This window comes from Populus euphratica, unplaced genomic scaffold, assembly GCF_000495115.2.
Source record: "Populus euphratica unplaced genomic scaffold, PopEup_1.0 scaffold212.1, whole genome shotgun sequence".
NCBI lineage: Eukaryota > Viridiplantae > Streptophyta > Magnoliopsida > Malpighiales > Salicaceae > Populus > Populus euphratica.
The window spans coordinates 457816-469621 of record NW_011499976.1 but is presented as its reverse complement, the minus strand read 5'-3'; the positions used below and the strand labels follow the sequence as shown (position 1 = coordinate 469621).

At 37.0% G+C, this 11806-nt stretch overlaps 1 protein-coding gene across 1 annotated transcript; it reads left to right on the top strand.

Moving 5' to 3' along the window:
- The first annotated feature begins 2745 nt into the window (after nt 1–2745).
- On the top strand, nt 2746–10794 carry LOC105139560 (uncharacterized). The gene is made up of 4 exons (XM_011046036.1): nt 2746–3181; nt 5144–5515; nt 5598–10024; nt 10229–10794. The coding sequence occupies exons 1-3, from the start codon at nt 3062–3064 to the stop codon at nt 9984–9986; spliced, it is 4881 nt and encodes a 1626-aa protein (XP_011044338.1). The 5' UTR covers nt 2746–3061; the 3' UTR covers nt 9987–10024; nt 10229–10794.
- The last annotated feature ends 1012 nt before the right edge of the window (nt 10795–11806 follow it).

Sequence of the window (11806 nt, the reverse complement as noted above, 5' to 3'; positions counted from 1 at the left end):
ATAATAAGGGAAAAAAAAACTAAACTACTGTGATGATAAAGATAATTTTCCCTAATTATAATTTAAAATATGTTATATTGTACAAATTGAATAACTTACATACACACGTGGTCTATGCATGAAAAGACTAGTAATTAAACATATCCATTATAAAATAAATAAAATAAAATTGGGGTAATTATAAAAAATCTCATAAGCTTTGATTATGTTGTCACTTTTATACTATATTTAAGAGATTATACTTTATATTTTATATTGAACAAAAATTTCAAAAAGAATCAAAAGACAAAATTACTCATATATATAATATACTAGAAGAGATAGATTACATCCATAATCAACACTCTTTCTTCTTTGATTAGTCTTTCTTATAGTTCACAATCTCTTTTCTTAACCCTATAAATTTGAATCCTAAACTAGTAATTAAATCCCACATCAATTTCAAAGATGGAGTGTGATGATTTGTGAAGATAAAACAGCTATTAAGGTCAAGAATAATAGCAAGTCCCAGTTAAAAACTACCTCCAAGAAAACAGTTGTTTTAGATCTTCAATTAACCATTTCATGTTCGAAAAATGTCCATCTTATTTTGATGGTGATGGTTCCTTACCTAGTAAGTTAACATGCACTTTAGAAGCACCCAACACATTTTTTATTAAACCAAAGCTTAGTTTTTAAGCACCCAACACACTTTTTATTAAACCAAAGCTTAGTTTTTAAAGACTTAGTTGAAGAAGGCAACTTGAAACCTATTTTTGTTATAAGATCTCAAAGAAACAAAAATGAAAAAACCATCCATTTAGATAAACAGACAAATAAAAGATTGTTTGTCTAACAATGATTTTTTCTTTTCCTATCATATCTTTTTTTTATGCCCACACATTTGCACAAAAACACAAATAGGTTCAAAGGTATGCAAGGATTGTCATATTGCTTATCACATAAATGATCACTTAGCCATGAATTATGAATCAATTGTGATATATAAAAAAGGGTTATGGTGCACTTTTTTTTTAAAATAGCCGTTAAATCACTCATATTTAAATGAAATATTGCAAAATTATAGAATAAAGAAAAGTCACATATCTTTTATTTTTGTTATTTTTTGTGAATAATGTCATAAGCAAACTCACATATAAAATCTTTAGCATTCAACTTGAAAAAAGATGATGCACTTGGCAAAAAAAATATTTTGTTATTGAATTATATATAGGAAATGGTTGATTTAATAGTGGTTTCAAGTTAGTTTTCACAACTCGTCCTGAATAAATTTACGATTAAAAAAAATTTGATAAAAATATAAAAATGATGTGTTAGATATGAGATGATACTTGGAATTATTTCAAAAAGAAAACAAGAGATCAATCTTTTTACATATCAATCTTTTTACTTTCATCATCGTATTCATTAACTTACAAGAATCATAGTTAGAGAATGCGCTGATTTGCCCCTTTCACTTATCTTTAAACTTATCTTTAAAAGTATAAAATGGTTTGGATTATGCAAATAAAGTGTTTGATAAAAAGTCTAAAAGGGATGAAACAATAATTACTAAGTTTTAATTTTTAGTAAAGTTATAATATTAATATTACATATCTTCTTTAATTATTAAAATAATAATCATAATTTTATAAATAATTAAATATATATTTTTAAAATATCAAGTATTGCTGCATATTAACTTTTAAGGATATATTAAACGGTTGTTTTTTAAATATTTTTTATTAAAAATATATAAAATAATTTTTTTATTTTTTAAAAATTATTTTTAATATCAACATATTAAAATAATCTAAAATTACAAAAAAAAAATTAAATAAAGAAAAAAATAATACAATAATAGAAAACGCTATTACTTTTTAAATTTTTACTTTTTTTGGGTAATTACCCAATAAAATAGAAGGAGGAAAAGATTGGGAACAGTCCAATGTACTCTGAAAAACTATAAAATCCAACAGTCTGGACTTGTACTCACTGACAAAAGAAAAAGAGTAAGGAAAACGGTTCAGGCATTACTATAAAAGCAAGCAAGGAAACCTGAAAAATCATTTTCTTGACAGAAACAGAACATTTACATCATCCTTTTCCTCCTTAACCATTCTGTGTTGGAACAACTCAAGACAACCTTAACTGCTCCATCGTACGTTCACATGTGACTCCCCCCTCCCTTCCATTCAAACTTCCACTTTTACCCTTCATCCAATTCTCCAAACCCACCTACAGAGGCACCGTTTTGCTATAAAAATTTAATTTTTTATATATTTTGAATTTTTTAATGAATTGATTTTAAAAATAATTTTTAAAAAATAAAAATATTATTTTAATATATTTTAACATAAAAATACTTTATCAAATAACGTCCAGGACAATACTTTCTCGATAACTCTCTGTCATGCCCCCATCTCAACCCCGAAAAGGAAATATTAAATTAGTAATTAGCCTGCCAAGCCATCCAAATCTCTGACCGGACAAAGCAGATTTAGTAATAAAAAAATTAAAAATAATAAGAAGAAAAATAAAGTTAAAACAAGCACCATCACATCCTTTAAATTCAGTCAACAATTTATTTTATTTTAACTAATAATAATAATAATAATAAATAAGACCGCTGGCACTCCATCTAAAATTCAAGTTCTCTCACGGTTAGGTAACATTATAACATTATTAATCTGCCCGTAACCCTGCCCAATCTGCCCGCCCCTGCTCTACCAAGTACCTAGTCCTTTGGCCGTCTTTCTCTCTTTATTTTTATTTTTGGGTATTTTCTCCTCGATTTTCTCTCTATATATCCTCGATATCGAAACCGAATCTCGAGTTTCTCTCTTAATTTAACGGATCCGGAGATATAATTGGATCGATTAATAGAAGAAATCGCTGTTATTTTCGATCGTGGAAAAGAATTAGGGTTTCGACTGGCAAATGGTGAATCGAAGAAGCTAGGGTTTGGCTTATCGGATCTATACAGAATCGGTTGATTGAGTGAAGAAAAAAGTCTGAGTTTTGTGGTTTTTTGAAAGGAGAGTGGTGGATTGATGGTACTCGAAGGGGAAAATGCAAGGCTATGCTGCATGGAAGGGAAGGTGAGGAGAGGAAAAGGGATCATCGGCACATGTGGACAGGTCCCTCGCGTGGTAATTCGGTTGTAGCTGGTGACGATGTTGTTTCTGATTCTTTTTTCAAGGTAATTCTTTCTTTTTTATGTTTTAATTTTCGCGGTCTTTTTTTCTTTTGTAAATATTTTGGGTTTTGATTTGTTTAGTGGGTCAGGATAAGAGGGTTTATTGATTTGTTGTATATTTATGTTATTGAGAGGGGTGTTTTATCAAATTTTGTTGTAATTATGTGTTATCTGGATTGAATTGATAGATATTTAGGATAAGCGTCTGGATTAGGAAAGTTGTGTGTTTGATGTAGGAGCTTTTGAGATAGGGGCTTGATTTCGATTCCTTCGATGATGTTTTCTTTTATTGGTGTTGGAATTGAGATTTTTATGACTGTGCTCTGGTGAGATATGCGTCTGGTTTTTATTGGGTTTGTTGGTGCTGATGCTACAATTCTTAGGCACTGATTGTGTGGCATTTTGGGAGGTGATGAGTTATTGTTGGGTTTTTGGAAAGTATGGGACCAAATTGGTCTGTCAAAATTGAAGGATTTTTCTGTTGTTATGTGTTTTTAGGACTTCTCTTCAGCTCAAGGAAAAATTGGGTTGGTGGCAAATTTTTTACCTGGGTTTATGAATTATAAAAAGGTTCTGGTTTTTATTTGGTTTATAGTGAAAAAGGTGATGCATGTGCTGGCATTTGTTGAGCTATTTAGCTTCATCTTTAAAATGGTATTTGTACTGAGTGTAAAGAGTGAATGGCTCCTGTATGCATGGATTGGTGTTACATTTCTTTAACGAGTTCATGATTCAGCCAAGATACATCAATGTATAAACAGACATTTGTAGATTTTTTGGGGGTTGAAGGGTCAAATTTTTTTTATATTTCATGTTTTCACTGATTAAATTGCTTAAGCATGCCCCAATATGCCCATTAGAGGAGTTAATGCCCTTGTTTTGTGCTCTAATTTCTGTCTCACTGCTCTTATGTACTGTGAAAAGATGTACCACCGTCTGAAACGAGTTTTACCTCAATTCAAGTATGATAGCTTAATTAAATATGGATATGTAGTTGGTCACATGAGTTCATAGTGTATGCAGGTGTTATGCAATTTTAATATGGGTTAGCTAAAGGTTTGGTTTGGTATTAAGTTTATGTGTGTACTTGAAAGAAAAGTTTGATCACGAAAGATTTGGTTTGGAGTTCTTGATATGGGGTCTTTACTTGTGTGTCTATTGATAGTTAAGTTTTTAATCACAGGATGCTATCATGCTATTGCTTCCTTGGGGCCAGTTTATTAACTAAATAGTTTAGGAAGGGGTTGTGTGGCTCTTGTAGAGGCATCTTTCTTGGAAGCAAATATCATAGTGTATGACATGTGGTTGGGCTAGAGATGTGTAAGGTTGTTTGGAATATATCTGGACAAATAATTAGTATTTCCCAAACTTGTGATGTTATGCAATAATTTCCATATATCTTACTTGAAGTTGATAGACAAACACTTTGCTCATTTTAACAGCCCACCATTACTTGGAACAAAATTTTCAGTTTTTCTTCATTTGAAATGTTATTTATTTTTTCATTTTTATTCATCCATTCATTCATAAATCTATACAAGCTGAAACTAGTGTTCAATTAAATGTTTATCAACCTTGATAGTTTCTTTCAGGCTTTTTAATAAGAGTTTTCTCTGAACGATGATTTAGTTGGCCTCATTGATTCATTTTCTTGTGCTTAATTATTGAAAATGAGAGAGAGAATGGTTTGTTAATTTAGGCTTGAATCCGCAAAATTCTAAATATTGATGATCATGACGGTATAATAATAAGATAGGCATGCTAAGCATAACCAAAGTCATGATATTCTTTTCAATTGTTTTTCAGAAGGTCTGTTTTCAAAACTTGCTTGGCATCTCTGTATTTGTGGGATGTTTTTTATTCTTATTGAAATGTTGATGCAATTTTGATTACTTTTTTTTTTTTTTTACAATATAGACTGTCTAATTGTTCACAAAACTCCCTCTTTGTATGTCCTCGTATCAGGATGGACGCAAGATCAGTGTTGGAGACTGTGCTTTGTTCAAACCACCCCAGGACTCTCCACCGTTCATTGGAATAATTCGTTGGCTGACTACCAGTAAAGAGAACAAGTTAAAGTTAGGTGTGAATTGGCTCTATCGACGTTCTGAAGTAAAACTTGGCAAAGCCATCCTATTGGAAGCTGCGCCAAACGAAATATTCTATTCCTTTCATAAGGATGAAATTCCTGCTGCATCCCTACTCCATCCGTGTAAAGTTGCCTTCCTTCCCAAAGGTGTTGAACTTCCATCAGGAATTTGCTCATTTGTGTGCCGGCGAGCTTATGACATTGCAAACAAGTGTTTATGGTGGCTAACTGATCAGGATTATATTAATGTGAGTTATAGATGCACTTCTTGAACTTTTCTTTGAATTGTTAATGCTGTTTGATTGTTAATTCTTTGTTTTTTTCCCACAGGAACGTCAAGAAGAAGTAGATCGCCTATTGAATAAAACACGCTTAGAAATGCAAGCACCAGTGCAGGCTGGTGGACGCTCTCCAAAGCCAGTGAATGGCCCAACATCGACATCCCAGTTAAAACCTGGTTCAGATAGTGTGCAGAATAGTGTTTCATCCTTTCCTTCTCAAGGTAAAGGAAAGAAAAGAGAGAGAGCAGATCAGGGCTCTGAGCCCGTGAAACGAGAACGTTTTTCAAAAATGGATGATGGGGATTCTGGTCACAGTAGACCAGAAAGCATGTGGAAATCTGAGATTTCTAAATTTACAGATAGAGGGGGACTAGTGGATTCTGAAGGTGTTGAGAAATTGGTGCATCTAATGATGCCTGAGAGAAATGAGAAAAAAATAGACTTGGTTGGCCGGTCAATTCTTGCTGGTGTGGTAGCAGCCACAGATAAGTTTGATTGCCTAAACCGGTTTGTGCAGCTTAGGGGCTTGCCCGTGTTTGATGAATGGCTGCAGGAGGTCCATAAAGGGAAGAATGGTGATGGCAGTAGCCCCAAGGATGGTGATAAATCTGCTGAGGAATTTCTGTTAGTTTTGCTTCGGGCACTTGATAAGCTCCCTGTAAATCTCCATGCTCTGCAAATGTGTAATATTGGCAAATCTGTGAATAATCTGCGCACCCATAAGAACTTGGAAGTACAGAAGAAAGCATGGAGCTTGGTTGACACATGGAAGAAACGTGTTGAGGCTGAAATGGATGCTAACACAAAGTCTGGCTCTAACCAAGGTGTCTCCTGGACTGCCAGACCACGTCTTCCTGAAATTTCACATGGTGGGAACAGGCAACTTGGTGTATCCTCTGAGGTTGCAATGAAGAGCACAGTTGTGCAACTCTCTGCTTCAAAAACTGGTTCAGTCAAGGTTGTACAGGGGGAAACTGTTGCCAGGTCTGCATCAACATCCCCAGGACCTATAAGATCGACAACATCACCTGGATCAGCAGGTAATAATTCAAAAGAAGCACATCCCCGAAACACTGGTGCCAGTGGTGCCTCGGATCCATCTGTAGTGGTAGCAAGGGACGAGAAAAGCAGCAGTTCTAGCCAGTCCCACAACAATAGTCAATCCTGTTCTAGTGACCATGCCAAAAATGGGGGGGTTTCTGGAAAGGAGGATGCAAGGAGCTCAACTGCAGGTTCAATGATGGTGAATAAGATGGTTGGTGGTTCTCTGCGGCATCGTAAATCAGGCAATGGCTTTCCAGGACAAGCTATGTCTGGTGTCCAAAAGGAAACTGGGTCAAGCAGGAATTCTTCTTTGCACAAAAATTTAGGTTCAGAAAAATTGTCACAGTCCAGTTTGACATGTGAGAAGGCACTGGATGTTCCTGTTGCTGAGGGGAATGGTCATAAAGTTATTGTTAAGATCCCCAACAGAGGTCGCAGTCCTGCAGAGAGTGCCAGTGGAGGGTCACTGGAAGACCCTTCTGTAATGAATAGCAGAGCTTCCTCTCCTGTGCTTTCAGAGAAGCATGACCATTTTGATCGTAACCTCAAGGAGAAGAATGATGCTTGTCGAGCTAACATTACTTATGATGTTAATACTGAATCGTGGCAAAGCAATGATTTCAAAGAGGTGTTGACTGGTTCTGATGAGGGAGATGGGTCCCCTACTACTGTTCCTGATGAAGAGCACTGTCGGACTGGTGATGATTCTAGAAAATTAGCTGAAGCCTCAAAAGCTACTTCCTCGTCATCTGCAAATGAAGAAAAAATGGTGAAATTGCATGATGCATCTTTCAGCTCCATGAATGCTTTGATTGAAAGCTGTGCAAAATACTCTGAAGCTAATGCATCGATGTCTGTTGGGGATGATATTGGCATGAACCTGCTTGCTAGTGTAGCTGCTGGGGAGATGTCCAATTCTGATACGGTTTCGCCAACTGATTCTCCTCGGAGAAATACCCCTGTTGTTGAGAACTCTTGTGCTGGCAGTGATGCGAGACCAAAGTCATCACCAGGTGAGGACCCTGCTCAAGACAGAGGGCAGTTTGTTGATGTTGTTAATGATGAACATGAGAAGCGGGTGATTGTTCTTGGTACTTCACTAGCTAAGAACTTCGATGGTAAAACCATTTTGATTTCACAAGAAAAACTCAAAGGGCAGCTCAATGGACAATTCAATTCTTCTAATATGGATGTGCAGCAAACTTCTGAATGTCCAGAAAGCAATTTGAAATCAGAGGAAGTGTTAGTATCTGTTTCAGTGGCTGTGCCCTCTCCAAGCACTGTAGAGAAAACATCGAATGATGGAGGGAAGGAACCACAGGATGATAAGGGGGTTGGCAGGTTGAATGCAGATGGTGTATCTGCAGCTAAAGAAAAGTTGCACAGCTCTACCACAACAGAAGATAAGGTCAATATTACCAGAATGGAAGTTGGGACTGAAGTTAATAACAGATCTTCATCATACCCGTCCATCAAGCTTAATGGCGAGAACAATAAAAATATGAATGAAAATGATGAGGAGAAACCATCTACCAAAATGCATCCAGAGTTGACAAAAAGATCTGATGGGGAAGTGCTCCAGCCTTATGGATCCAGCAAGGATATGGTCTCTGAAAACATGGATGAGGTTAAGGCTGAAAGAGCTGGCGAAACAACTGAAAAAAGAAATAGTGAACATGAAAGTAATACAGACTCAGATGTTACCAATAACAAAGGTGAGTTTGTGGATGACAGACAAGAAGATGAGCAGGTTAATGAGAAACATGGTGACGGCTCAGCGCTTCACGAGTCATCACCCGCAATCGGTCAAAAACCAGAACAAGAAGTGAGATCAAGGGGATCCAAGTTGACTGGCACTGAAGGTGATGAAACAGAGGAATGTACATCTGCTGATGCTTCTTCTTTATCCGATACTGGGGGGTTGGATCAGGAAACAAAAGTTGTATTTGATCTGAATGAAGGCTTCAATGCTGATGATGGGAAATATGAGGAGCTGAATAACTTGAGAGCACCTGGATGCTCTGCTTCCGCTCAACTAATTAACCCCTTGCATTTGCCAGTTTCTTCTGTGTCCAATGGTCTTCCTGCTTCAATTACTGTGGCTTCTGCCGCAAAAGGGCCCTTTCTTCCACCAGAGGATTTACTAAAGAATAGAGGGGAGCTTGGTTGGAAGGGATCGGCGGCCACAAGTGCATTTCGGCCAGCTGAACCTAGAAAAGCTTTGGAGATTTCATTAGGTACAGCTAGTATTTTTCTAACTGACGCAACTACTTCCAAGCCCAGTCGCCCGCCTTTGGATATTGACTTAAATGTGGCTGATGAAAGAATTCTTGAGGATTTGGCTACTCGAAGCTCTTCTCAGGGTGCTGTTTCTGCAGCTGATCTTGTGAATAATCATGTTCGAGTGCAGGATGCATCGATGGCTTCAGCATCAGTTCGTAGCTCTGGGGGACTTGACCTTGATTTGAATAGAGTGGATGAGCCTAATGATATGGGTAATCACTTAACAAGCATGGACTGTAGGCTGGAAGCTCAACTTCATCATGTCAAACCATCATCTGGAGTTCTTAATGGAGATGTGAATGCTTGCAGAGACTTTGATTTAAATGATGGGCCTCTTGCTGAAGAGATGAGTGCTGAACCATCACCATTTAGCCAGCTCATCAGGAGCAATGTGCCATCCCAACCATCTGTTTCTGGTACACGGATAAACAGGATAAACAGTACAGAAATGGGAAGCTTCCCCTCTTGGTTTCCTCAAGGGAATCCTTATCCAGCTGTCACAATTCAGTCAATCTTACCTGATAGAGGAGAACAGCCCTTTTCAATAGTTGCACCTGGTGGGCCTCAGAGGATGCTGGCTCCGCCTACTGGCAGCAACTCATTTAGTTCTGATATCTATAGAGGGCCAGTGTTGTCATCTTCCCCAGCAATGTCGCTTCCATCTATGCCTTTTCAGTATCCTGTCTTTCCTTTTGGAACAAATTTTCCTTTATCCCCAGCCACATTTTCAGGTGGTTCAACAGCATACATGGATTCATCTTCTGGAGGGAGGCTTTGCTTTCCTGCAACACCATCTCAAGTATTAGGTCCTACAACTGCAATCCCTTCGCATTATCCAAGACCTTCCTATGTTGTTAACTTCCCAGATGGTAACAGTAATGGTGGAGCTGAGAGCAGTAGGAAATGGGGAAGGCAGGGTCTAGACCTCAACGCAGGGCCTCTAGGCCCAGATGCAGAAGGGAGAGATGAGACATCTTCACTTGTATCAAGGCAACTTTCTGTTGCTGGTTCACAGGCCCTTGCAGAGGAGCAATCAAGGATGTATCATTTGGCTACTGGAAGTCTCTTGAAGAGAAAAGAGCCGGAGGGTGGTTGGGAAGGTTATAAGTAATCCTCATGGCAGTAATGATGAATAATCCTGATCCACCTGTAAGTTTCTATCATGGTTTCAATATCTGTATGCTTCTCTCATTTTGCCCACCTTGAGGCTTACGAGGCTACATGTCCTTTTGCTGTTTACATTTTTTTTCTGGGAAAAAAACTACAATTACATTCTTTACAGCAAGAGATATACTAAATGCTTTGCTTAAGCAGAGGTCTTTAAATACATTCTAAAGTGTTTTTTGATTTCAGATCTTTTGGATGGGGTGCTAGCTAATTCCAAGAGACGTCATCCAACTTGTGCTCTCAAGAATGGGTGGTAAGTGGTTTAATTGATGTTGTTCAGTCTCTGACCCCCACCCTTTCGCTGTACCAATTGCAACTTAGGAATCCATCTGGGGTCTTCAAGCAGTCATTTCTTGAATTTGTACTGGGTGGCTGCAGTTCACTTTTCCCATGTAGATATTTTAACTGATGGAAAGCAGACACTTTGTGACTGTCTTGTTGCCCATACAATCAAAAAATGGTGCCCCTACTGTTGTTTGGTGCATCAACAATTTATACTGTTGGACACAAAATCAACTTTTTCCAACCATTCTGAGAATGAATGGAGGTTGGATTAATGAACTGCTTCAATCAGAGGCCTTTTCTATGTGTTTTGCTGTTATCTTGTCTTAATTTCTTTCACTCGTATATAAAGAAGCAGAATGATTAGTAAATTTTGTTACTCAAGTTTTTAGTTTCTCTGATTGAATGTGTTATTCCATTGTCAATTTATTTCATTTTAATAACCTGATGGAGATTTTTGCGCAAGGGTATATTATTATCTAGGTTTGTATTTCTGACACTTCCCCACTTGGGGTCCTATGCTTACCATCTGTATTATCTATCATCTTTCAATATCAGCATTTCCTTATGCCATGTACGATGTGTTTTGATTATGAGAATTGGGTCCTTGTGATAATTGCTATTCATTCATTTCAAATTTGTCAATATTCTGTACGGTAATGAATGGCATTTGGATATTGATTTTGTTTGCTTTCATATGGTGTTTAGCTTGTGGATCTGTTATGGAAATTATTAAGATATTTTTCCTTCTTGGTTTTTGGGTTTTGAGATTTGTGCTGCACATCATGTGGCACTATTCACATGATGACCGAGGTAGATGTTTGCATTGTACTTCAAGTTTTTAAAGACTTAGAATGGCGAACTGTGTTTCTATATTATGGTTATTGGTAAATAATCTTTTATCTCATATTTCACTGAGAAATATGCCAAGGATTGCAGGTTTTTGTTTATGGTGGTCTTGAAGTCGTTTTTGATTTGAGTGAAGGGAATTGGCTTGGTGTTGTTTGTTTGGTCGATATTGTAGTCCTCACTGCCTATCGGAATCATTCTCAAGATCCCAAGAGATCCAGTATGGCCTTTAATCTTTGACCAATTTGAGGCATCTCATTTTGGTGGTTTTCCTGTCAATTTTGTTAGATTCACAGGACGTTTCAGTTCCTGTTGGTTTGTACTGTTTCTTTATTTTACATTTATGCTGTATTCGGTGTCATGTTGACAGAATATGGTGTATTCTTGATTTTGCTTTTGCAGGTTGTTCCTGGTCATATCTGAATTCCTTTTTCATTCTTCTTTTTCCTTATTTTTTAGTACTTGAAAACCTCATTCCCATTAGAAGATCCAATATCGTGCTCATCATGTGATTGGCATATAGGCTGAAAGACAATATGTAACCTAGTTAACTATGGTATGACTGGTGCCTTGAGATAAGCATTTGGAACATGAGCTGCCTCCCACCCTCTGCTCTGGAAAACGTCCTTGCAT